Genomic DNA, 24,521 nt, shown 5'->3' with positions numbered 1-24,521 from the left:
TCCAATGGCTCCCGGATTACCAACAAAAGGGTAAGCAGTGTGAGTCTTTCAACATGTCTCAGATACTCAAAATAGCAGTAAGCACTGAGAGCAGAGCCGAGACGACTGTGTTCGGTGGCCGACGAAAGGTCCATCAACGACATCAACTGCGCTTGCAAGCCCGGCGACGGGAGATGCAATGCATCAGTTGCGCCTTCCTGTGTGAAGAGGTAGGACGATAGGTAGCAGTCGTAGATGTCCCGCATTTCCCTTGCCCTTGCCCATGTCAAAAGAGCAATGAGAGCGCCATGCGGCAGTAAGAAGGAGAGGAGTCGAGATTAAGGCGAGTCGATAGAGACGGGCAACGATCTGTGATCTATCATCTGTGTCCGACGTCCGCGTCCAATATCAAGCACAGCGCTACGCTGACTAAGCCACTGGCCTCCCTCTAGGCCATCATTATGGCCAAGACTTATCTCCCCTTGCTGCCCACTCTGATGCGCTAGTGCGGATGCCCTACGGGCTACGTCCCTATACTCCTCTTTAATCCTTGCTATTTCTCAAGACCGGATACCGGTATTTATTCTGGGCGCTTGTTCGCCGTCGACATTCGACTTTTCTATCAACCGGCCGCGGAACCGCAGGCGGTCTGTACCATTACGGCGCCATGAGCGTTTATTCTCGCTCCGGAACGTTCTCTCTGGCCTCTTCGGCACACGCGACAGACTCTCTGCTCTCTAAATCTGTGTCGGAACTCAGGGCCCCTTCATGGCTTCCTACGGTCTTCATAATTCTCGAATCCGTGGGGGCTGTCGGCGTCTGCTTGCTCATTGCGACGTACTTGCTCTCGAAGAACGTCCGTCGCTCGCGGCATCCCGTATGGCTCAACATGTGTATCACCTGGCTTTTATCGTGTATCGCGTACATCTTGCTGTAAGCATCCTAGCTTGTTCCATCGCGCGTTCTCGCATGTGACCCCGATGACCCCATCCAGAGCCTTTCATGGATGGCAGAAGGGTCCGGAGCCTCCTTTCGACATTTGCCTGATTCAAGCCGCGCTTGTCTATGCGTCGCCCCCGATGACGGCGTGCTCGGCTTGGGCGTTGCTTGTCCAGGTCCGTCTCTTCTATCCCTGCTCCTGTTGATCCGCGAACCAACGATGCTCACTATTCTTGACTTCACAGCTATATGTCAACATCAACACGCTTGTCCACCCACGTATGCAGAAGGACCATCCTATTCTTGCTACGAAGATCAAGAACGCGGCCGTACGTCCGGAGAGATCGCTGATTACACAGTGGCAGCTCGCTCACGTTCTCTTCATCAGCTCATCATCACCCCTTACTTCATCTGGATAGCGGTCATCGTCGGTTGCGTGCTTGTAAGCGAACAGTATTGTTTCTCCACATAGGCATTCACGAACTCCTCGAATAGGCCGGAGTCAATGAAAGGAAGTCCGTCGTTCGTGACACGAACCCATACTGCACCATCTCCACCGGAACACCGTGAGCATACGCGTATTCCATCGTGAGCGTGTGTTGCTCGTGCTGATACATCCTATACCCAGTGGACGTTTGAGCGCGATATGGGTGGTCCTCTTCGTGCTGATCACGCTTGGATTGGAAGGTATAGTCGTGCACATACCACATCACAGCTACTGGAACCTCTCTGCAGCGTACATCGCATACGCCTTTCACGCCAACGACCGTTCTTTCAAGGAGGCTCAAGCCGTCAGTGCGTATCTTGACCCTCTTACGGCTCGTGCAGACACCCAGCAACTCACCTTTGACGGCGACCCACTTTAGCCCGCGTTCGGCCACCGGTGTCGTTGCTCATTCGGATCGTCATTTTCACGGTCTTTAGCGTTCTCGTGATCGGGTACGCGTGCCATACCACTGTTTCGGTGCATCGTTCACTGATAATGATTGCAGTGTCTCGTTCCTGATCGTCACACCCATCAAATCGACAATGTTCTACATGATCGTCCCGAACATTTTCATCGCTCTAAGTACGCGTCGAAAATCTTCCTTGTCGCATCCTATTCTGAAATATGTACTCGCAGTGCCCATCGCCGTGTGCATCATTTTCGGGACGTCGATGGCAAGTCGTGATCCCGTCCCTAGACAGCTGAATGTCAACTGATTGCGCTCCATCAGGACATCATGAGAGCCTGGGCCTTCTGGAAGCCGCCTCTGCAAGACGAAGATCCGTGGGCGAGCAGCAGTCGCCAGCGACTAGACTCGAAGTCGTCGCTGGAGGACATGCCCGACCTGGAGTTTCCCGCGGCGGTATGAACACAGGTATAGACGGACCAATGTATGTACTATTCGTATCTTAGCAAGGACTTTTTGTTTCCCGATACTCCTCGATGATCTGTGAAAGAGGATGGCGGTCCTCGCGTGAAAATTCGTCAAGATTATGGATACAAAGAGTCGCAACAACAAGGCGTGAAGTCGTGTAGAGTAATACAAGCCCATCGGATACCCATCGAAACAGATTATAAGGTATCGTCCGGGTAACGGTAACATCAGAGCTGCAGGGGCTCATCATACCTTCTCCTTCTTGTCGTCGGTGAAGGCCGCGGTAGGGACGACTTCCGCTGCTGCTGCTGCGGCAGCGGCAGCGTCCTCCTCCTCCTGCTCAAAGTGGTACAACGGGGGGAGGCGCGCGGTCTTGTCTTGGAACACGTAGCGCTTGAACCAGTAGGGCGCGAAGGTGAAGACCTGGTACGACATGTGCTTGCGCGTGGGTACGGCTGGTATGGGGGAGCATTTGTGAGCAAAGAGGTCGAAAAATCGACGTGGATGGCCAAGGACAGCGTACCGAAGACGTAGTCGAGTTCTTCGAGCGTGCGTTGCTTGGTCTCCGGGCACCAGAGGAAGATCATGAAGAACGCGCACACGTTCAAGCCGGCGTCTGTGAAACGGAAATCAGGAAAACGGGTTGGTGTGGAGCACGGTATGCGCGCTTACAGAAGCAGAAAGCGCCGGTGCCGCCCATGACGGTGAGCATGCGCGGGAAGGTGATGGAGAGCACGGCGGCCCAGAAGAGGCAGGTGGCGACGGCCCAGGACATGCCGACCTCGCGGTGGGAGAGCGGGAAGACCTCGGCCGAGTAGGTGAACGGGACGGGGCCTTCGCCCGGGCTGTAGAACGCGGTGAAGATGTAGACGAACATGGCGATGATGCCGACGCGGGTCTTGGGCTCCGTCTCGGGGATCAAGAAGGCCAAGCCGCCGGCGAGGAGGCACCAGGCCATGTTGGGGAAGGTGAAGAGGAGGAGGTTGCGGCGGCCAAAGGTGTCGATGGTCCAGACGGCGGGGAAGGCGAAGGTCCAGTTGATGAGGCCGTAGCCGAAGGAGGCGATGAGCGAGTCGCGGGTGGAGTAGCCGGCGGAGGAGAAGATGGTGGAGGAGTAGAAGGAGATGATGTTGATGCCGCACATCTGTTGGGCCATCATGACGGTGAAGGAGGCGAGCGTGGCGCGGCGGACGCGGGGGATGGTGAAGAGCTCGACGAAGCGCTTGACGTAGGTCGAGTCGGACAGGAACTGGGACTCTTCGAGGAGCTGGGCGTGGATCATGTACAGGTCCCGGGCGGCCTGGAGCTCCGTGTTGCGAAGGCGGGAAAGGGAGCGGAAGGCGTCGTGGTAGCGACCTTTTTTAATGTACCAGCGCGGTGACTCGGGGCACATGTAAACACCGATGACGAGCGGGATGGCGGGGATGAAGGCGGAGCCGAGCTGGAGGCGCCAGGCGATGGGGCCGACCTGGTAGAGGATGAGGTTGGCGCAAAAGCCGAGGAGGATGCCGAAGGCAGTCCACATCTGCCAGGACATGACGAGGCCGCCGCGGACGTTGGCAGGGCAGTTTTCGGCGCAGAAGATGGGCACGGTGGAGGCCTTGCAGCCCATGCCGAGGCCGAGCAAAAGGCGGGTGACGAGGAGCTGCTCCCACGTCTGGGAGACCCCCGAGCCGATGACGGAAAACAAGCAGAAAATGCCACTGAGGAAAAAGAGTCAACGACGATGTTAAAGAGGCGGAGAAATGGAAGCGTAATGCATACCTAATGAAGATGGCGCCCCGACGGCCGAGCAGCCGGTTTATCGGGTCGCTCATCCAGCAACCGAGGAGGGCAGAAGAGATGTAGGGAGCGGCGTTGATGACGCCGACGATCCACTCGTCCTTGCCCTTGCCGGCGATGCCAAACTCCTGGGGGAAGGAGAGATTGGCGCCGTTGGAGCCCGTTTGGTCCCATCCCTGCACGGCGGCACCGACGGAGCACAGGATGATGGCTGAAAAAAAATCTGAGTATCAGGATCAGAGCACGAGCAGCATAAAAAAACGTACTGAAATAGAGAGACCAGGGCTGGCTCCATTTGTGGGTGGTCTCTCTCCTGAGAGCCTCCTTGTCCGCGTCGTCGAGCTCGGGGATGCGCTCAAACGCGGCAGGGTTCTGCCCGACGAGGGCGCCTTTGCGAAGCAACTCGACCTTGTCGGAAAGGTCATTCTCCCGGGCGAAGGCGTCGACGTCGGCAAGGAGCTGGGCCTTGGGGATGTGGGAGAGCGGGTTCTGGATGCGGGCGGAGACGTTGTTGTTGAGGTCAACGTGGTCGGTGACCTCGAAGTGGGAGGTGGTCGGGTCCGGCTTCTCGGTGGTGGGGGAGGGCGAGGACATCTCTGCGGCTGCTGCTGCTGGCTTCGGCCGCGGCGGTCGGCAGGAGGACGGAGAGAAGAGGCGGGGAAGAGGAGCAGGGAAGCTCTGGCATGCGGGGAAGCGGGCGTGGGCTATTTATCGTGGCGGGGTGCAGAGGCGAAAAATGGCAAGGCTCAGGCGCATCGCGCATCGCAGAAGCAGCAGAAGAAAAGGGGGCCACAAATGATCGGTCCGAAGCCATCGCATGAGAAACGTCGCTGGTCCTGCCATTCTTGCAGCCAAACCCGTCGCAGCGCGGTGCCACAGACTCTTCTGCGCACACGTAGGTGATAAGACGGATGGCGAACGTTCCCCTCTGACGGGGCGAGTGCGGTGTACGATGTGTACGCGCTCGACGCTGGCTTGCCACCTGCGCTCTGCGTCGACCGATATCGATGGAGCGTACCAACACGTAGCCTGCGCGTACCTGAACGAACAGGACGAGAACCCCATATCACTGTTTGAATTGATGGCTTCTTGCGCTTGCCACACATTGCCCGCGAACCCATGACCTCGTCCGGGGAAGCTTCCCCCGGATTAAGCAGGTCCCCCGTTGCGGAGAACGATGAGCCCCGGGCTCAGTCTGGACAGACCGCCCGCCTTGCAAGCCTCGATATTCTGCCTTGGACCGACCACGGCGGGTTCGGACCATCCCCGCGCGGCTAAGGTCGTCGCGTGTAGTTGATCGAACAAAAAAGCCATCTGTGGCGCGTTTCGGGAGCGTAGATAGAAGGATAAGTAAAAAGGTCCCGCCCATCAAACCTCCTTCCCACGGCTCCGGGACGCGCATCTCGACAAAATCACCTGCCATCGGTCCGCATCTCCGCATCAACGGATTCATCCATGACCGCACTTTGTGGGGGGCTACGGTCACCGTCTTGACCAGGATGGACGGACCGCCCGCTGACAACTCCGAGAAAACGACCCGCATGCTCGGCGGCTATATGCATATCTTTCATGTTCTCGTCGCAGCACCGTCCTGGGCAAGGGTGTCGTTAGACTCTCATGCTCTTTGCCACAGCCGAGCAGGCATCCCGTCGTCCTCGAGCTTGTCTGCATGCCCGCCATCCGTCGCCGCCGTTGCGTGCAACGGCAACAGCTCATGCGGATACTAATATCGACATGTATCATGTCTCTTTGTCGAGGCCCGAGGAAATCGATCGGCTACTGCTCGCGGTATGTACAGCGACTGCATCTAAATCCGCCTTCAACAGCCCAGAACAGCCTTCAAGCCTCCGCCCCTTGCGTATCTGACGCTATGTTTGGCACGCACCCCAGACGCCTGCTCCGTGTTGCGCTGGGCAGAACCCTCTCCTCGTTATGATGCGCTCTGAACTTCCTCGTGTGATCCGTCTTGCATTCTCTGCTCATATTGCGCTCGGGAGGCGTACATATATGCGCCCCAGCGTGCCGAACACGCGCCGACGGCATGGGCGTCCTCCCAGGCTCATATTACCCTCACACTGTATATCTTTGCACAGCACAAGCACCTCGAAAACGCTGCAAGTGCATGTCCGTGACACGGGCATCCATGTTGCTCTACAGACGCATACATAGAGCGCGATGCGTATTTAAACCGTCGATCCGCCCCTGGAGTCTACCATAGCTCTCACCTTTACCTTTGCAACCACCTCGATTTCTTCTATCATTATCATGGTTTCTTCAGCCGGTGAGCGTCAAAGCATCCTACCCCAGTCCGAAAGCTCACGACGACCACTTCAGGATCGCTGCAGAGCAGCATTGTGGACGTCAGCCCCGTCCGCCCCGCCAAACTCATCGAAGCCGAGCGCTCCGGTTCGCCCTTCAGCGACCACTACGCTTCCCCGCCGGCCCTCGCGCCCATCACCGACGGCGAAGGCCTTTCCCACCTGCAAACCCGGCTCCTCACCGACCTCGCCTTCCTCGCCTCCTCCCTCTCCGCCCGAGACGACCGCTTGCGCGAACTCTCCGACGAGCTCGGCGCCGCCCACGACGCGCACCGCGACACCCAGCGCGCGCTCGGCGCCGCCCACGGCCAGATCAGCGCCGCCGAGCGACGGGCGGACGAGGCCGAGTCCACGGCGCGCGACGCCGAGGCTCTCGCGGCGGAGGCGGCTACCCGGCTCGCGGACGCGGAGGCTCGGATGCGCGAGGCGCAGCAACTGGCCGAGCAGGCGCACCGGCACAAGCTCGAGGCGGACGCGTGGGCGGAGGCCGCCGAGGCGCGCGCACACGAGGCGGAGCAGCGGGCGCAGAAAGCGGAGGAGGAGGCGCGGCGGAGGCCCACCGGCGAGCGAAGGAGCAGCGCTGGGTCCCCGGTCGACGTCGAGGCCGGACACTCTGGAGAAGAGCAGATCCGCGGATCGTGGGCGGGGAGGAAACGCGAAATCGTCGGAGAGAGCGATCCGCGGTTTGCAGGTTGGCTCGGGTTCGCCCTCGGATACGTGACCAGGGCGATATTGGGAAAATAGACGTGCGTGTTCCGTCTGATACGTTCTTCGGAATCGTCATTGATATCGTACACGCAGTGCTAATTTGCAAACACGTAATGTATCTGGATCGAAATTCGCTGGTACGAACGCGATTTATAGAGGGGAAGATCGTCACCATCCTTGCATTTGTACATTAACCCACGCTGTGATAACCGTAACTTTTCAAATGCCATGCTTCGGCCATTTCCACAGGAGATTGCTGCGCGCTTTCGCGCCGAGATTCGATAAGATAAATATGCGAATACTAAGCGCAGAACAAGACTACCGCTACGTTATGGTGGATATGGAATAGATCAAAACGCGCAAGAAACGAGGAAGAGCGAAGCTTTGGTTGGACGATGGAGAGGCGGAAGGGATGACGAAAAAATCAAAAAAAAGCAGGTTATTGGATGGATGATTATCGAGGAAGAAGTCCATGAAATGTCCAAATATCCCGCAAGAAAACGGGTCACAAATTCGTACGTTGGGAGAAGGCGGAACATTAAGCTGACGCTCCTTGGCGGCGAATGACCGCCTTCAGCAGCAGCCACGACGTAGATCGTCAGCAGCGCTCAGCGCTCAACGGGAGCGAGCAGAGCTCCGAAGACGCTTGGCGATGGGTTCGTCAGCGCGTTCCTCATCCTCATCCTCGTCAGCCCTGCGGCGCTTGGTCCTGCGAGGGGCTGGAGCCACGGCGGGTTCGGCGGGAACGAGCGCGACCGTCGCGTCCTCCATCTCGGGGTCTTCATCTGCACTTGCAGTTGCGCTGCGATCGGATCCGGCACTGGCGTTATGCTCCTCAGGCTGATCTTGGTCCTGGTCGGCATTCTTTTCCTCGGACTGATCCTGGCCCTGAACAAAATCCACAGCCTGAGCCGGCGGTGCCGGCTCTTCCCCATCCTCTTCGTCTTCGTTGGTTTCTTCATCGGTGTCGATCTCTACCAACCTCGTCCGCTGCACTACGTTGGTGTATAGTGCGTGATCTCCATCTTGCGGCACGTAGCCCACCTCACGTGCCGCAATCCGTCGATTCAATTGTTTCTCGCCGTAGAAGGACCGTTCAGCCCGGACGAATCGGGCGCGGCGTACCTCAAGCTCGTTGTAAGTCACCTCTCCTGGATGAAAGTGAGTCGACGAGCGCGAAAAAAGTAAGTGATCACGTACTGTAACGAGGTGGATTGCGGGCGGCGCGGCCGCCGTTCGAGGTTGGACCTACAAGCGGTACAGCTGGCGCGGTGGTGGGCGCGGCAACTGAGGATGGTCCCGCAATCGAGGACGGCCCTGCAATCGAGGACGGCCCTGCAATCGAGGACGGTCCTCCATTTGGTGCAGCTTGGACAGTGGCTGGGGCGGCGACTGAGGATGACCTTGCTAATGGTGCAGCTGGCGCGGTGGTTGACGCGGCACCCTCGGCGGTGACGCTAGGCGCGCAGGACGGCTGCTCCGTCGAAGGATCTTCAGCAGCCGTGAACGACGCATCCGCCGGAGGGGCGGTGACAACATTTGGTGTCACGGTGGCTAGGAATGCATCCACCTCCGCAGCGGGCGCGGCGCGACCGGCGTCATGCTCAGCATGTTCGTCGTTAATGAGACTGTCTTCTCCTAGAGAGGGAGTATCATCTTCGTCTTCGTAAGACGGCTCTTGGTCGTACGCAAATGCAGAGGTTGCGGTGGGCGAAGTGCTAGATGCGTCGGTAGCGGCGCGTACAATGACGGGTGGCTCCTCGTCGCCTGCCTTCGAATCGTCGTCGGCATCGAGGTGTGCATCGATGGAAGTGCCGTCGGATGTGGGCGCTGACTCCACGTCCGAACTGTCCTGGTAGTCGGTCGCCGACTCTGAATCGGAGACGCCGTCGTCAGAGGTGGCGGGTGGGCCAGCGGCAACAACAGCCGGAGCCACCACGGCAGCAACAATCGCCGGAGCTGTCACTGCAGCAGCATGTTCGGCGAGTCTACAACACGTAGTCATCAGATTAGATCCTTTACGTTGAAGGAAAGAGTGGCATGGGAGGATATGTGTGGATAATGAAAGAAAGAATCACTGGAGGTGAGGTCCCTCGGGATTTGTCGATGCATGGCGCTTGAGATAGTTCCAGGCGCGACGAACGACGGATGCGCGAGTCTTAAGATCAGACTGAGCCTTTGGCATGACCGGCGTTAAACAGAGATGTAGCTCGAGTAGGATGATGTTCAAGTGGGGGATGATTCGAGGGTCACTGGAGGGCCTCGAAGTGGAGGGGTGGTGAGTGTCTTGGTCAAGAGCAAAACGCCCCGTGTTCGCATATTTATGCCAAGGCCACAAAGAAATTGTCTGGACAAAGAAACGCGAGGCTGTCGGTCTGTGGCCTTGCCCAACGGGGTGGCATTGTGGAGATAGGGGCTGCGTGGCCCGTGTCGGAGTTACGATTCACCCCCTTTGACAGAACCCGAGCCAAGTACGTGTATCGTCTTTAGCAGCATGCCAAAGGACGCTAATTCGCATAAGGAGAGCCCGGAGAGGCGAACACTGGGGACGAACGCGATGTTGTTTGCAGACGAGCAGATCAAAGAGCAAAGAGTTTCCAAAAGTGGTTCCCAAGCTGTGCAGTGGCACATTCGGGGCTTGCCGCACGTAGGCAGCTACATACGTTATGAGCATAGAGATGATTGCGCAACGCAACCGTACTAGTTGGTGCGATATTTGTTGGACATGTAGCAGTTACAGCAGAGAGCGCATATGAAACCATCATTATCTCTCTTACGTTCATGTTTCGTCGTGCCTATGAACCTTGAGAAGAAGTCAGTGGCGTGTCGCAAACCAAGGTCGTGCACGTGCTCACCTGCGGAAACCTGATGGGCACTTGTCGACCTTCAATGGACTCCTTGAGTGAGACGATGCGACGTGCAGAACCTTCACCCGAGACCCTGCGCGATTAATCAGACAGGCAGTCGTCGTGTGAGCGTGAAGGCGCAGGACAGACTTTGCGTGGAAGTTGATGACGGTTTGTGTCTGGGCGGGCGCCGCGCGGATGCGAAACTTCATGTGATGTGTGAGCAGAATGCTGCCGGTTACCTGCGGGACAAAGATCGGAAGGGTGCGGTTGAAGTCTGAAAAGGGGCGCGTACTTCGTCTGCGTTGCCTCCTTCTGCTGTTGCAGCCAAGGATTTAGGCTCTTGTTCCCACGCAAAGTCGTTCTTGGTGGATACACCAGGCTTGCGCTGGATTCCGAACGCTTCCTTGGCTTCAGATCTACAAGCCGGATGAGAAGATGGCTCGCAAGATTGAGCAAGGCTTACAAGCCGTATGCCTTTCCGTCTATTTCGATCTGTGCATCCTGGCTGAACGTTCGCTCGACGGCAGCATCAAAGTCTTCGTCAGAAGCGGCGTTATACACGGCCGCCAGCTGATTCTGGGCCCAGGATTGAAGATCAGAGGGCGATGCCATGGACTACAATGTGCCCGAGGTGAGCAGGCGGTCATCTCGAGTAGATCGCAACGGACTGCGGTTGCTAGCGCTCTGTATATCGGGTTGATCGGCCTGTGGTTGAGCGGGTTCAGGTAGGACAAGGAGAGCGCAGGCAGAACTCTGGTCAAGTCGAATCTCATTCTCGCAACGGACAGTACAGGCGAGCAAAGCCGGGGACGACTGGCGTGCTGCGATGACGTCACGCGCGCGTGGCAGTGGCACACAACGACTGCCGCCTCCTTCGTCTTCTCCCCATGACGAACGCATTCGCACTCAGTCGTTGCCACGTCCTCGGCGCGTGACGCACGAGCTTGACCTCCATGTGCCTTCGTCATCTCGAGAACCTGAAGAAGCGGCCAGACACTGCAATTTGCTTGATCCCATCCTCGACGCTATCTCATGCGTCCGCATCGATTAGCAGACACTCTGCGACCTGTGGGTCAGCTCTATTCTCGCCCCGTCCGTCGCGCTCAATCGGGACCTCCTCGGCAATCTACCTACCTACCTACCGGAATAATGTAGACCATCCCCACTGGCCCAGCGTCGGCGCTGCCGGATGAAGCGTTTCTATCGATGCGAAATCATATGCTACGGTCCACCGCTTCCTCATCTCTCTTTTCGTCGCTTTCTGTACACTCCAGCTCGCGACGTCTGCGAACGGGACGTCCTTTCCCAATATGCGGCTCGTGACCAACTTGCGTGAGCCAAAGCGCGCTCGATGCCCACAGCAGGAGATGATCCGATACTTCTCCGCACATGCACCTCCCCGATGGACGCCTCCATTCCGTCGAGGCCTGGCAACGCTCGGTGCTCCCGGGGGCGCGTGACGACCGGCCGCTGCTATTATCAAGATGCACAAAGCCCCGTTCCGTCGCGCTTTTTGTCCAAAATCTCCCGCGATCCTTGCCTTATCGGGTCCTCCATCGCCTTCCGCCGTTCCCTCCTCGACCAACTCGGTAGGTCTCCGGTCGCGAAGCCTATCAGGCGCCCTAGACTGTCTTTCCTGGAACTACGTCGCCGCGATCGAGCCGTGTGATAGCATTGTCACCGGAACCGCTTCTGTCCTGCATGACTGCGTCAGCATGACCCTTCCTTGACCTTCGGGCCCGCTGAGAGAAGGATATTTTCAACAATTTCCATCCCCCGATAGCGACAGTACTGGTGGCGACGTGATTTGGGGTGGACCAGGTGTTGCAGAAGACCCACATGGGTACGCGTATTTGCCACGGAGGCCGCCTGGACGTTCCGTCTATAAGAGTCGTTAGATGGAGGCGAGAATACCCATCGTCACTACGACTCCGCCGGTCAGCGCCCTTGACTTCGCTCATCAGCGCGTTACCCCGCAGTCTCAAGGCGCATTTCCAGTAAGCTGTTCACATTTCCTTGGTAGATGTGAGCCTCACGGCGCGTCCAAGCTTTCCCTCTATCCATCGTCGACATGAAGGCTTCGGCTGGTCTCGCCTTGGTAGCACTCGTCCCGTTCGTATCGGCCGCGACCTACTCGCTCACCCAGAACAATGTCGGCACCGATTTCCTCAGCAACTTCGGCCATGAGGCGATCGCGGATCCCACAAACGGCAGAGTGTACGTGAAATGACCTCTGCAAACCGTGTTACTCACGCTGATATCCCTCGGTAGTACATACGTGGACCAGGCCACTGCCTTGGCAGACAACTTGACTTACGCCTCTGGTGATACCTTCATCATGCGCACCGATTCCACCACGACCCTCGCTGCGTCCGATCCCGGACGGAACAGCGTTCGGATCAAAAGCAACGCCGCATACACCACGCACGTAGTCGTGTAAGTCCGATTACACCCGTCCCAGCGTTCATACTCACCGTAGTTGTGCAGTATGGATATCCGCCACATGCCCCAGGGCTGTGCTACCTGGCCAGCGGCTTGGGAAACCGACGAAGCCGACTGGCCCAACTCGGGAGAAGTGGACATCATCGAGGGCGTGAACGACGTCGAGCCGAACCAGAGCACGCTGCACACGAGTGCCGGGTGCACCATGCCCGCCTCGGTCGCCCAAACCGGGTGAGGCACCGTCTCGCGTGGTGACGCATGACGTCATCGCTAATCGTGAACCTTTAGGGCGACCGTGAGCACCGACTGCAACACTGCTGACAACGGCAACGCGGGCTGTGGCGTACACGCCGCAGATAGCAACTCTTACGGACCGGCTTTCAACGCCGCTGGCGGAGGATGGTGCGTTGACCCCGGTCACTCCGCTGCTCATCGCTAATGTTCGAATCAGGTACGCGATGGAACGCACGAACGACTTTATCAAGGTCTGGTTCTGGTCCCGAGGCTCCACCTCCGTGCCCTCCGACGTCTCCGGCGGTTCGTCGACCGTCGACACCGACAACTGGGTAAGTTGCCCCAGAACCCCGCTGCGCGTGCGGGAAGACTAAATGACGTCATCTTCCCGCAGGGCACGCCCACGGCGCTTTTCCCGAACACCGACTGCGACCTTTCGTCCCACTTCGGCGAGAACAACATCATCATCAACCTTACCCTCTGTGAGTATTCCGAGACATCCCGACTGTGCTCGAATGCTGACGACATTATGCGCAGGCGGCGACTGGGCCGGATCGGTGTTCTCCAGCAACGGCTGCGGTTCTGACTGCGTCAGTGAGTATCATCTGCCTTTTACCATGTGTGTCCGTCTGTTTCTGAGCACGGCCTCTCTCAGGCTACGTCAATGCGAACCCAGCGGCCTTCGTGAATGCCTACTGGGACTTCGCTCGCTTGAGCGTCTACCAATGAAACCAAACAGTGGCAAGCTCGCCGTTTCCGTATTGATATCAGCAAAACAGATGTATATTAGATTATCTAAATTCTATCTATTGGACGTCACGCTCGGAGCTCAAGGAATGGTCTTGATGTGCAGCGCTGCTGTATCCGAGACTGTAGATGAAGGTTTATAAGCAATCGGTGGGTGTACTTTCAGATCGTCCGTGGTTGGGAAAATGCCCTACAAGGAGGCAGAGGGCAGGCAAGCGGTGGTGAAGGCAGCATGAATTACTTTCACTCCGACTTCACTCGGGATACTCGAGGTGCAAAAGCGTATGCTTAAGTGGGGCTAATGATGGCAACGCGACCCGACTGTGCAGAGCTACCGGGAATCGGTTCGTGCCATCGTCGCATTGTTGCCAGACAATATCGTGCAGGCATTCAGCGTCCTGCCCTCCATTGTAGCTCCACCGCCATCGTGCAATCCTCTTCCCAGTCTGTAAGCACCGGGTGAGCATCGCAAAGTGGATAAACAGATTACATTGGGAAATCGACCTTGATGTCGTAAACACCCAATCGACCGTCAAGCCCGCCCGTAGACATCCATTGTCCACATGGGCTGATTTCCAACGCCTTTGTTTTTCCTTGATTTTAGGACAATGTTCACAAACAGACACCAGACGTTGAAGCCCATATTCGTGTGGTACCATCCATTGCAGCACTATGGAACGGTAAAGCGATTGGACTATGAAGGTAGAGAGGGGGGGGGGCGCTGGACATACGTCACGACGAGCTCCGGTTCTTCATATATTTGTCTGCGACACCATCGAATGGTGGTCACTTCTTTATCCGTGTGTCGCCGTATCGTGTTCAATCCAGCCCTTACGTTTCCAAAAAGAGTATGTCGCTTAACGCTTTTGGACTCTTACATAATGCATTTACAATAATGGTAGTATTTTCCCATCTATGATCCAACCTTGCCCGGCGCTCTAGGATTGCTGGATATGAACACGATACGTGCGGATGGTTTAGGAGCCTGGGTATGCGGTAGGTAGGTAGGTATATTTCCGGCACGATCCCAATAGCGGAACAATCGGTTGTCGCGCGGAACTTCACATGGCTCTATCATGACCTCCCAGTTCCTTCATGCTAAATGAGCGCACAAACTGCCATCGATGCCATTCTATTTGGTACTCCTCTGCGTCGCTGGTCCCAAGTCATAGCGTCGGATTCCATTATATACACAGACAGAGCAGAATTGGAGCTAAGGTTCTCGACGTTTTCGACGCTCAGACTCTCGGACCTTGGTCATGCCATTGATGTGCCTGGATGTGACCTGGGTCAGTAAAACCCGCCCTGACACCTTCGGCAGTTGCATGGACCGTGACTGACATTTTCTGAACAGTTTTTAACGTGTAATTCAGCGGCTTACTCGCCGCAGACAACAGTAGACTCACGCAAAACGCATGTAGCAACACACCACTCGGGCGGCTATTACCTACGGCCCATTCGTAGCGATGAGACCGTCCGGATCGAGACGACAGTAGAATCCGAAACAGCTTCTGCGTAGGCTCTACACCGATCGTCCGATGACAGCCAGATGACACCGAAATATCTTCGCATGTGCGCACGCCACAGGATATACTTGCCGCTCATGATTTTCCGTCGCATACTTATAGCTTGATAGGTCGCTGACGAGCTTTGTGTTTGGTTCGCAAAGTCTTCAACATGCGTTGTCCTACGGTCGCGCTCGTAATGCTCGCGCATGCGTTCCTCGCCCGGAGTGCCATCTATCTGCAGTCGCAAAACAGCGTCGGGCGCCAATTCCTCGACAATTTCGAACATGAGGCCATCGATGACCCCACCCATGGCCGCGTGTACGCGTTTCCCTGTTTGCTTATTCACAGCGAATATGGAACTTACTAGCTTCGAATGGCTCTAGGACATACGTGGACGAGGCGACCGCACTGGCGAGCAATCTTACCTACGCATCACAGCACTCCTTCGTAATACGCGCAGACCATACGACTGTGCTCTCCGACTCTGACCCAGGAAGACAAAGCGTGCGCATCAGAAGCAAACGCGTGTTTACAACCCATGCTGTTGTGTGCGTCCAAGAAGGCGGTTTCTGCTGTACATTCCACTCAATGCTTTGCAGGATGGACATCCGTCATATGCCGCAGGGCTGCGCCACATGGCCTGCGGCATGGGAAACCTTGGAGAGTGACTGGCCCGCCTCCGGGGAGATCGACATCGTCGAGGGAGTCAACGACGTGGAGCCGAACGCGAGCACGTTGCACACCAGCTCCAATTGCACAATGCCCGAAACACGTTCTCAGACCGGGTATTGATACTACTTCCCTCTCGCATGGCACGCTAACTGTCCTACCAGGACGACAGTCTCCACAAACTGTGACGTGGATTTCAACTACAACGCTGGCTGCGGGGTACAAGCCCCTGCCACTAACTCGTATGGCCCCGCATTCAACGCCGCCGGCGGTGGATGGTATGTAAACTACTATGATGATTATTCGCGATCCCGGAACTCAGAATCATCTATACAGGTATGCTATGGAGCGCACGAACAAGTTTATTAAAGTATGGTTCTGGCCAAGGAACAGCAAGTTCGTCCCGCTCGACGTTTACTCCGGTAGCCCCATCATAGATACTACATTTTGGGTGAGCTACACGCCCGTCTTATGTCCATTGCGCCGCTCATCATGCGATTGAAGGGTACACCATACGCGAGCTTCCCATCGACTTCTACCTGTGATCTGGAGGCTAAATTCGGAGAGAATAATATCATCATAAATCTTACCCTCTGTGAGCTTCAAACGATGAATTTTCGTCCTTGCGTCAGATCAAACGTCTCTCCGAAGGTGGCGATTGGGCCGGCGCCGTATTCACCTCGAATGGTTGTGGTGCCAGCTGCACAGGTAAGATATTACAGAAGTTACCAGATCGGATCCCGCTCATCATACCCTTCCATAGACTACGTTAACCGGAACCCTGCCGCCTTCGTGGACGCATACTGGGATTTCGCCCGATTGTCCGTCTACGAGTAGGTGATATGCGCTTCAAGTTGCGGGCGCACGGCAAACCATGCATATGTCGCACATATCTGGATCGAAGCGGGAGGGTGTCGTTCATACCCAACTTGGAGCAGCCTGTCGTAAATGGCGTTCGACCTGATGCCCGTGCTGTAATGCTGTAAGTACTTACTCGAAAGCTACTTGGCTGCGTGCGCGTGGCTGTGCACGCACTGAGCCATCGTGCCGTCGGATGTTCTGTTCATGGTCATGGTCAACTACTCCCGCATGTTATCTCGGCCACATCGTCTTCCACGGGAGCCATGTGTGCGATCCTTCCCCGTGGTCGTTATCTCAGTACTCGGATAGCAAGTTACACATCGACCGTTGACCGTCATGACCTCTGGTACACTCGACATTGAGAATGTCCGGGCTCAGTTTCCTGCACTTTCCTCTGGCTACATCTTCGGCGACAACGCGGGCGGCTCTCAATGCCTGAAGGACGTTGTCGATCGGGTCACGGACTACCTGATAAACACGAATGTGCAACTCGGCGCGGATTACAGTGTCAGCGTCCTGAGCACGCAGAGGGTCGCGGAAGGAAACGTTGAAGCTGCAAAGCTCTTTAACGCAGAAAGCCCCGATGAAATTGCGTACGGCGCGAGCTCTACGATGTTGATGGAAAATCTAGCTCGTGGACTCGAGGCTGGCATTAAAGCAGGGGACGAGTTGATAGTCACTGGGGAACACGAGGGTGCGTAGCGACGTTATCATATATGTTCATCACCCCTCGGATGGAATCTGAATGTGCTTCCAGCTAATGGCGGTCCATGGAAGAAGCTAGCCAACAGGACTGGGGCCGTCGTCAAGTACTGGCATGCCTCCCCGAACGTGACCACTGTATCACCATCCAATCCTTACTCGATCTCTCTCAAGGTCTCGGATCTTCTTCCCTTGATCACGAGTAAAACGCGTCTCGTGGCGTTCACGGCCTGCTCCAATATCCTGGGATCCGTCGTGCCGGTGAAGGAGGTCGTCAAGGCCGTCCGCGAAACAGCTGCTGCCCGGGGAGCGAACAAAGTTGAGGTGTCCGTTGATTGTGTTGCGTATGCACCACATCGCAGGATCGACGTTCGCGATTGGGACGTAGATTATTGCGTTTTTTCCTTTTATAAGGTTAGTTGAATGCGCCAGCAGAAACAAACGTACGCTCATCAAATCCATAGGTTTACGCCTGCCACCAGTCCGTCCTATATATACGAGCTCTTGCTTTGGAGCACTCCATCACTTCCATTGCACATCACTTCTTGAAGGTTGATAAGCATACGTACAAGTTACAGCCTGGCGGCCCGGGCTACGAGCTTGTCTATGGAACCACGGCCGTGGTGCCGTACTTACTTTCCCTGAGCGCCGAGAACGACCTCGTCGCATCCTTCGATGTCATCGCGAAGCATGAGCAAACTCTGGTTGAGCCTCTCATACACTACCTTCTCTCTAAGTACGACAAAGGCGTACGTATCGTCGGGGAGGAAATGGCAGGACTGGGTCGGGTGCCAACCATCAGTTTCGTGGTTGTTGGCCAACAACCCATCAAAAGCAAGGACATCGTGAACGTCTTTGATAAGCATGGCGGCGTAAGTTTGCTCCTGTGTGTTATCCGCCATTGGCCTATCGCTTTAACAACGATCGCTGCAGATTGGAATTCGCTATGGACATTTCTACGCATACACCCTTGTCGACGAGCTGAAGCCCAAGCTCGACGTGAATGATGGGGTGGTTCGCATATCCCTGGTGCACTACAACACGATAGAAGAAGTGAAGAAGATTATCAGCATTCTGGACGGCATACTCGGATAGTAAATACATGAAGTAGGCTACATTGATGCCAGGAGAAAGGAAAACCGAGCATGACAGCTCTGCTATTATACTGTATGTTGATGGTAATCCCTAGTCTTTGCGAAGGATAGTTGGGACGGAAGGGAAACCAATGCATCACCGTCCCTCGCCTGTCCTTTAGTCGTCAGCTTGCCCATCCTCGTCCCACTGTCCCAGACCCAAACCTAAATCTCGTACGCTTGCCACTGCAACTAGTAGCGGGTGATTTGGATCGAAGTATTTCAACAGCTTTGTCATATCTTCAAGTGCGAACTCTTCCATCTCCTCAAGGAGCATAAAGTCCTCTTTCTCGTCTTCAATTTCCGCCGGCGATCGTTGAGACCGTGCTTTGCGTCTGTCAGCAAGGCTTTGTAATTGACGTTTAGTAGCCTCGACAATGCCCGCATGGAATTCATGAGGAAGAGCGGCGGGACCGCCTATCACGCGGAGGGAGTCGGCGAAGGCCTTGTAGAGGGATGCGAGGAAAGAAGAGTCAGGTTCCACACTTATGCAATTGACCAGCTGTGTGAACGTGGCGGCAACCATCTGTTGCGTCAGAGTACCACTGCTCTTTCCGCAGGACATGAGCATAGGAATAAGCCTGAAACGGACGTGAGGTTGTGAATCTCGATAGTGAACGATGTAGACCCACATCGCGCACGCTTCCCGGACACCATCATGGAAGAAAAACCGCAAGGACGGAAGGACCAGTTCGAGGCTCTGGGACAGGTATGGCGCGAAGCGGGGGCCCAACGTGGAACAGTAGATCACCAGAGTTTCGAAGGCTTGGCATTTCTCCTCTATAGCAGATGTCTTGATCCCAACCTGTTGCCCATCCATCATGATAGTCTCCCAGCCCTCCTTCTGTTCAACACCCTCATCTTCATCTGTTACGTTAGGTTCTATGAGCAAGCGAACAGTCGCGACTATATATCAAGATATACCATAGATAGACACATCGGCTTTCGCACTTGCGGCCTGAAGCAGCGGGGGCATGACAACGGGGAGATACGGTTCGAACTCGGGGCCCATGGCTTGGCAGACCTTCGCCCAGGTGGCAATTAGGTAGTGGGTGGACATCGTATCGCCAGGGTCGACGGGGCTATCTGCGATAGTGACTGAATGAGAGCCGTGCACACGAAGCTCTCGCAAGGGCCGTACTTTGTATCCGCATAAGGAGCTCGATGAAAGCATTTGCGTCAGGGCGGAACACGTCCCGTCCTACAGCGATCGCTAGACGAACACGTCAAATAACGGAGGGTCCGGGAGAGCGGGCGCCATACCGATCAGACCCGCGCATTCCATGGCTTTAGATCTGAGTTTTCTGTACTCGGGACCGTTCGCATTCCTTAGCGCATCCAACAGTAGAGGCATAATAGCCGGATAATGCTACATGAGGTGATCAGCATCTCTCAGTGTACCGGCAAGTTGGGCTAGGCGCAAACCTTGGCAAACGTAGCCTCGCTGGCATCTGCAACCATAGCCAATGTAGTGATTGTTTGTTCCTGCACGTAGCGCTTCGCATGCGTCTGTGCATTCCCGGAGTGCAGAAGCTTCAGCAACCGTTCGACAATGGGATCCAGGTAGGGCACGAGGGTATCGTGCTCGACACCTTCGCAGAAGTTGATGAGAGCCGCTGCTGCATGAGCGTGAACCCTGTTCGCAAGCAGACATGAGAATGACTGGCATGGCATCAAGGGAACCGAGATGACCGTGACTCAGGTGCCTCGAGAGTTGGAATAAGTACCCCGAAGAGTTGCTCATGATATTTATCCTGAATGATCTCTTCTAAATCGGTGCACAGTTGGCCGCTGCATCCCATAGCATGTGTCAGTCGTTTGTATTTGGCCCATAAAGTGTCTTGGAAAACGACGAACACGCATTGGCAAGCGGCATACCGCACGCGGGGATGATCGTCTCCGAACATTGGCGTAACCAGGCTGACCTCTGATCAGCAACGGTATAGAGATTGCACTGTCGGTACTTACGCGACGACCTTACCAACTTCGTTCACCATGATCTTGAGTCTCGTCAGAACACTGGTGCATGATGTCAGACGAATATTCACGGACCTTGCTCGTGCCTTCTGCCAGAGCTGCTATAGCCATTAGCCCAGCGTGTCTTAGCCGCCAGTCATGCGAATTCATCATCGCTGGAATGTACTGGAACGAGGGGGGCAGCACCGACTTGCCCCCAAGCGCGCAAGCAAGGCGGTCCAATGCTTGCTCGTATACATGCGGGTATACATCATCCGTAGGATCCTCCGCAGGCTATGGTGTAAAGCATGTAAACGCGAATACTATAAGCAGGAGCGGCCACCTACATCTGCATCCAGCCAAGCCTGCAGCATATCATCATCTTCCGGCAGTTCGCCCATCCCCTCCAAGCAACCTCGAACGATCGCCACTACCCAACCATTGCCGCTCACCCTCTTCACCATGGCTGGTTTGGCCTCGCTAAGGCTGACCATGAACTCTAGCGCCGCCTTGCGAACCTCGTCGCGCTCTTCCTTTTCCTCGTCTTCCGGAGCCTTCTCCTTCCCCTTTCCGGGTGTCGTAACGAAGTCGAAGGAGAACGCTCTATCTTGTCCTGGACTTCCGTTGCCGTTTTTACTTGGAAAAGGCCTAGCAACGGTCGGAGTCGGGCCGGCATCCGCCATGGGAACGACAAGCGCAGAGAAAAAGGAGAGTAAAGCTGGCATGTGTTCCTGGAATACGACGGGGTGTACTGACGTGAGCGGTGTGAGGGTGGCAAGGAACTTCGGTAGCTGTGAATGTGGCAAGCTTGGAAGAATCTCGAGCATCGGGTGGAGGAGGCCGAGGCACTGCGCCAGCTGTGTACGGTCTGAAGGCGGGATGGACGACAGGTATGAGACGGATGCCCTCAGCGCTGCATGGCGAACCTGGAACAGTGTCAATACATTCAACGGAGTCACAATATAGAACGCCACCTCGAGGCTTTCCGAGTCTTGCAAACCGCGCGTCAAGACGCCGACAACCGTTTCGACCTGCAGATCGCCGATCAAGCCCACGCTTCCAGCGAAAACCCGAAATGCCACTTCGCGTCCATCGCGTTCCGCATCAGAACCTGAGGCTTGAGCCATGGAGAACACCTGCGCTTGCAGAGTGTGCCAGGGCCTACCCCGGGCCATACCCTCGTTCGCCAGCTCGCAAACGGTGTCCGCGGTCTTTCTTCGAACTGACAATGCGGGCTCACGCGCCAGTGAATGAAGGAGTAAGCGTTCCAGCGCGTTGTGAGCATTGACGCTCAGGTGGTCATAAAGCGTAGATTGGCTGGTGGAGGCTAGCGATAGATCGGACAATGGAGTGGAGATGGTACCCGATGCTTTCGGGGTTGCTTGCGATGAACGGAATAGAAGCCGTCGGAGCAGGACTAACGAGAACGAACGCATCTGGGTAACATATGTTCAGCGTGAGTAGGGTGTTATGGCCAAACGCCTACCACTTCGGTGTCGGCTGATATTGCAAACTGTGTCAGAGCCAGAAGATAGAGCTCTGGCGTCTGAGCAAGGCGTTCGTTAACGGCATTCTCTGCACTGCGCTATTGGTCAACGGATGGCACGCAAGCGCATGCTAAACACCTACTTTTGCCGGATTTCGTTGTCTCCGAGAACAAGATTGGAGAGAATCTGCGTGAGCTCGGCAGTGACTTCCGGGGAGACGACAGGCTCCATATTATAGCTGACATTGTATAGAAAATGAGCGCGTGTACTGCGAGCGAGACAGTACGTATGAAGGTGTGGCAGAGGAGGGTGCGAATGTTTTGCGCAGGACGAACCTGAGAGAGAGCGCGCGAGCACGCGGACCAGCACCGCCCAGGATAATGTGCAAGAGACCGGCGACGAAACCGAGGGGACTAGCTCGATCTTTACGATAGAGTGTCGTTGAAGCGGGAGCAGGTTCAGGTCAGACGGGACTCAAGATCTATGCGGAGGCCTGAGGTGATATCTACAGAGCGGCGCCGGGGAGGACGAGGCAGAGCAGAAAAGATGGGAGATGGGAACGATCGCCGGATGCTGTGCTACACCACGGCTCTCCAATTGCAACCTGCATAGGCCTGTATCTTCTTTCACTTCAGGCCCATCGCAATCTCTTCGATATCGCTGAACGCGAAAATACCACATACAGCTTATGATAGGATGATACCGTTGCCTGAAGAAATCCTGCTCGAGATCATACTAAACTGTGCGGGTACAGCCAGTACGAGCAGATTCCCTGATCCAGACGTGGCAGCCGCGCGCCTCGTATGCAAAGCTTGGTACTCGCCTGCGACGTCCATCTTATTCCGAAACATTACTCTTGACTCTATCACGAGCAAGCCCTTCTCAAGGCTGTTGTCCCACAGCTCATGGATCGGTGGTCTGGTCCGGACCCTGACCATCCTTTGCCACCATGCGCCTCCTCGATATGAGCGAGGCAACCGGACATCGTGGATGCAGTCCATCTTTCCTGCACTGAAGGGGCGGCTTCAGCAAGTACAAACGCTGACTGTGGTGGACTTCTCGGGCTCGAGATGCGATGAGGCCACCATGACTCACCTGCTGGAGAACTATCGCACCGCGTCTTGCCTGTGCTTGGAGGAGTGCGAGTTCGTATCCCACTATCAGCTGGACCGCCTTGTCTCCTCGTTTCCTAATGTGCGAGACCTACGCATGGAGGGCGTCTTCAAATATCGTCGTGCCTCCGCGAATCTACGAGCACCATACACGTCCGCCAGGCGTCTTGAGTATCATAGCCTCGTTCTGGATCATACGCACTTCCAGATAGCGTGGGCATGTTCTCGGATCGAATTCAGCGTGTTGCGGCGGTTGTCCATTCGACTGTCGATAGGCCCGGGTCAACTTCCAGACCAAAGCTGGGTGCGGTTGACGAGCGCGATGATGGGCCTGGAAGAAATTGAGCTCGATTTCACAATGTGTGGAGCCGACGCTGATATCGAATGTACGTTGATCCATCCAGTCGTGCACTTCATCATCTAACGTGGCGTCCAGCATGGGTTGCTTCTATCAACCCGGAATCCCTGACCCATCTTCGTTCATTAGTCTTGCGCATCCACGGCCCCCATTCATTTGCGCCCCTTGCGCTCAGACAACTCTTAGATGGCGACCCACTCCCATTCAAATCTGGCTCTCCGCCATGCCTCATCTGCTTCGTGGACGACGACGCGGATATACACGCCTCGTTGACGATAATGGATCTCTACATCGCAGGTCGAGACCGTCGCATCTTCAGCTCTGTGGGCATTGGATCCAACAGATCGCCATCTTCCCGCATAGTACATCCTAGCGGGAGTCAAGCGTACAAGACGTTGAATTTGCTTGCGCCTTGAGGTTGAGGATATGACATCATCTACCTGCTTTTGAGGGAGGCTGTGCCCTCTGCCGATCAACTACACTTGATCGTATATCGATGCGCGGCTGCCGTTGATAATTGGCGTTTTCCTTGGAGACACAGCCTAATAGAAGGGATAGCCCAGCATTGATAGCCGGTGAAACCTACCTACCTACCTACCTACCTACCTACCTACCGTCGTTTCCGGCTAGCCTTGTCCATCTCAGCAACGAACAGAGGGCTGTGAACCTGCCAGGCGCCAAGGAGGCATGAGGATCCACTCGGCATGATCAACTTACCCTATCAACGGAATTCTCCGCCCGGCTGATAGGGTCGGAATGGACAGACTATAAGATGGCCTTGCACGCTCTCGGTCATGCTTAGGGTTTTCGTGTTCCAGGATCCCAAGCATCAGTTCGCCGGCGAACGGTTCGTCCTCCCGCCAACAACATAATCGGCAGAGCAACCTGACATGGCCCTCTACAGGTTCCTCATTTTTCACGACTCTTGCAAAGCATCGATTCTATTGACCGACCCGTCACGATCTCAAGATGCGCTTCTTCGCTACCCTCTCTTTTGCTGTGGTCCTCTCGGGGTTGGTCACCGCTCGCCCTTCAGTTGGGCCCAGCCGTCTCCCCAAGGAATCGCTGATCGCCGCCCCGTAAGTCCGTCATACACATTCGCTCGTATCAGGCACGCTGAACTCGTAACTCACATAGGCGTGCATTGAGCGGAGGTGACATCGCAGAGCTCCAGAACGATCCCCTGCAGGTGCTGAAGGATATCTTCGGTATCGACAAGTGAGATTGTCTCGTATCGTTCGACGCCCGCGTATTGATATTGATGATCGAATTTCAACTTTTTCGAAGGCGAGCCCTGAGCGGAGGTGATATCGCGGAGCTGGAAAATGACCCGCTGCAGGTCTTGAAGGACATCTTCGGTATCGACAAGTGAGATT

At 55.8% G+C, this 24,521-nt stretch overlaps 11 protein-coding genes across 11 annotated transcripts in view; 7 read left to right on the top strand and 4 right to left on the bottom strand.

The window, feature by feature from the left end:
• Window positions 1-431: 431 nt before the first annotated feature.
• Window positions 432-2,337, top strand: PUNSTDRAFT_144999 (uncharacterized protein). Its single transcript, XM_007385791.1, has 10 exons — window positions 432-912; window positions 974-1,094; window positions 1,164-1,247; window positions 1,307-1,360; window positions 1,414-1,484; window positions 1,547-1,713; window positions 1,785-1,857; window positions 1,911-1,987; window positions 2,042-2,079; window positions 2,136-2,337. The coding sequence occupies exons 1-10, from the start codon at window positions 647-649 to the stop codon at window positions 2,271-2,273; spliced, it is 1,089 nt and encodes a 362-aa protein (XP_007385853.1). The 5' UTR covers window positions 432-646; the 3' UTR covers window positions 2,274-2,337.
• A 16-nt stretch (window positions 2,338-2,353) lies between these two features.
• On the bottom strand, window positions 2,354-5,363 carry PUNSTDRAFT_89926 (uncharacterized protein). The gene is made up of 5 exons (XM_007385790.1): window positions 4,328-5,363; window positions 4,044-4,272; window positions 2,952-3,982; window positions 2,803-2,895; window positions 2,354-2,734 (listed from the first exon to the last, which is right to left on the bottom strand). The coding sequence occupies exons 1-5, from the start codon at window positions 4,653-4,655 to the stop codon at window positions 2,526-2,528; spliced, it is 1,890 nt and encodes a 629-aa protein (XP_007385852.1). The 5' UTR covers window positions 4,656-5,363; the 3' UTR covers window positions 2,354-2,525.
• Window positions 5,364-6,326: 963 nt separating this feature from the next.
• On the top strand, window positions 6,327-7,123 carry PUNSTDRAFT_136235 (uncharacterized protein; the record flags this gene model as incomplete). The annotated part of the gene is made up of 2 exons (XM_007385789.1): window positions 6,327-6,342; window positions 6,396-7,123. 2 exons carry the CDS (start codon window positions 6,327-6,329, stop codon window positions 7,121-7,123), a joined length of 744 nt encoding a protein of 247 aa, XP_007385851.1.
• A 579-nt stretch (window positions 7,124-7,702) lies between these two features.
• PUNSTDRAFT_136234 (uncharacterized protein) lies at window positions 7,703-9,272 on the bottom strand (the record flags this gene model as incomplete). Its single annotated transcript, XM_007385788.1, has 3 exons — window positions 7,703-8,238; window positions 8,288-9,075; window positions 9,166-9,272. 3 exons carry the CDS (start codon window positions 9,270-9,272, stop codon window positions 7,703-7,705), a joined length of 1,431 nt encoding a protein of 476 aa, XP_007385850.1.
• Window positions 9,273-9,690: 418 nt separating this feature from the next.
• On the bottom strand, window positions 9,691-10,698 carry PUNSTDRAFT_121615 (uncharacterized protein). The gene is made up of 6 exons (XM_007385787.1): window positions 10,605-10,698; window positions 10,400-10,551; window positions 10,229-10,352; window positions 10,084-10,175; window positions 9,943-10,027; window positions 9,691-9,890 (listed from the first exon to the last, which is right to left on the bottom strand). Exons 2-6 carry the CDS (start codon window positions 10,546-10,548, stop codon window positions 9,867-9,869), a joined length of 474 nt encoding a protein of 157 aa, XP_007385849.1. The 5' UTR covers window positions 10,549-10,551; window positions 10,605-10,698; the 3' UTR covers window positions 9,691-9,866.
• A 593-nt stretch (window positions 10,699-11,291) lies between these two features.
• On the top strand, window positions 11,292-11,740 carry PUNSTDRAFT_53847 (uncharacterized protein). The gene has a single exon (XM_007385786.1). The coding sequence runs from the start codon at window positions 11,421-11,423 to the stop codon at window positions 11,664-11,666; it is 246 nt and encodes an 81-aa protein (XP_007385848.1). The 5' UTR covers window positions 11,292-11,420; the 3' UTR covers window positions 11,667-11,740.
• Window positions 11,741-11,800: 60 nt separating this feature from the next.
• On the top strand, window positions 11,801-13,416 carry PUNSTDRAFT_89921 (endo-1,3(4)-beta-glucanase-like protein). Its single transcript, XM_007385785.1, has 9 exons — window positions 11,801-11,933; window positions 11,985-12,153; window positions 12,208-12,372; window positions 12,424-12,609; window positions 12,667-12,780; window positions 12,830-12,944; window positions 13,007-13,094; window positions 13,150-13,206; window positions 13,268-13,416. Exons 2-9 carry the CDS (start codon window positions 12,008-12,010, stop codon window positions 13,339-13,341), a joined length of 945 nt encoding a protein of 314 aa, XP_007385847.1. The 5' UTR covers window positions 11,801-11,933; window positions 11,985-12,007; the 3' UTR covers window positions 13,342-13,416.
• Window positions 13,417-15,036: 1,620 nt separating this feature from the next.
• On the top strand, window positions 15,037-16,373 carry PUNSTDRAFT_136231 (endo-1,3(4)-beta-glucanase-like protein; the record flags this gene model as incomplete). The annotated part of the gene is made up of 8 exons (XM_007385784.1): window positions 15,037-15,185; window positions 15,251-15,415; window positions 15,467-15,652; window positions 15,701-15,814; window positions 15,873-15,987; window positions 16,041-16,131; window positions 16,188-16,244; window positions 16,300-16,373. The coding sequence occupies 8 exons, from the start codon at window positions 15,037-15,039 to the stop codon at window positions 16,371-16,373; spliced, it is 951 nt and encodes a 316-aa protein (XP_007385846.1).
• Window positions 16,374-16,916: 543 nt separating this feature from the next.
• PUNSTDRAFT_127196 (ARM repeat-containing protein) lies at window positions 16,917-22,199 on the bottom strand. The gene is made up of 18 exons (XM_007385783.1): window positions 22,011-22,199; window positions 21,818-21,913; window positions 21,675-21,768; window positions 21,163-21,624; window positions 20,536-21,114; window positions 20,285-20,482; window positions 20,201-20,232; window positions 20,090-20,152; window positions 19,925-20,023; window positions 19,658-19,868; window positions 19,496-19,601; window positions 19,374-19,445; window positions 19,157-19,318; window positions 18,874-19,114; window positions 18,033-18,813; window positions 17,564-17,971; window positions 17,155-17,513; window positions 16,917-17,091 (listed from the first exon to the last, which is right to left on the bottom strand). The coding sequence occupies exons 2-15, from the start codon at window positions 21,904-21,906 to the stop codon at window positions 18,351-18,353; spliced, it is 2,871 nt and encodes a 956-aa protein (XP_007385845.1). The 5' UTR covers window positions 21,907-21,913; window positions 22,011-22,199; the 3' UTR covers window positions 16,917-17,091; window positions 17,155-17,513; window positions 17,564-17,971; window positions 18,033-18,350.
• A 405-nt stretch (window positions 22,200-22,604) lies between these two features.
• On the top strand, window positions 22,605-23,561 carry PUNSTDRAFT_144994 (uncharacterized protein; the record flags this gene model as incomplete). The annotated part of the gene is made up of 2 exons (XM_007385782.1): window positions 22,605-23,173; window positions 23,224-23,561. The coding sequence occupies exons 1-2, from the start codon at window positions 22,666-22,668 to the stop codon at window positions 23,559-23,561; spliced, it is 846 nt and encodes a 281-aa protein (XP_007385844.1). The 5' UTR covers window positions 22,605-22,665.
• Window positions 23,562-23,945: 384 nt separating this feature from the next.
• The window catches only part of PUNSTDRAFT_144993 (uncharacterized protein), a 1,507-nt gene continuing 931 nt past the window's right edge, over window positions 23,946-24,521 (top strand). Inside the window, exons 1-4 of the mRNA XM_007385781.1 lie at window positions 23,946-23,992; window positions 24,050-24,224; window positions 24,283-24,363; window positions 24,433-24,513. Of these exons, the coding sequence (XP_007385843.1) occupies window positions 24,115-24,224; window positions 24,283-24,363; window positions 24,433-24,513 (272 nt within the window). The 5' untranslated portion in view covers window positions 23,946-23,992; window positions 24,050-24,114. The remainder of the gene's footprint in view (window positions 23,993-24,049; window positions 24,225-24,282; window positions 24,364-24,432; window positions 24,514-24,521) is intronic.

Source organism: Punctularia strigosozonata, assembly GCF_000264995.1.
Source record: "Punctularia strigosozonata HHB-11173 SS5 unplaced genomic scaffold PUNSTscaffold_10, whole genome shotgun sequence".
Lineage (NCBI taxonomy): Eukaryota > Fungi > Basidiomycota > Agaricomycetes > Corticiales > Punctulariaceae > Punctularia > Punctularia strigosozonata.
Note: the sequence above shows the minus strand (reverse complement) of the source record. Positions and strands in the feature narration are given on the sequence as shown.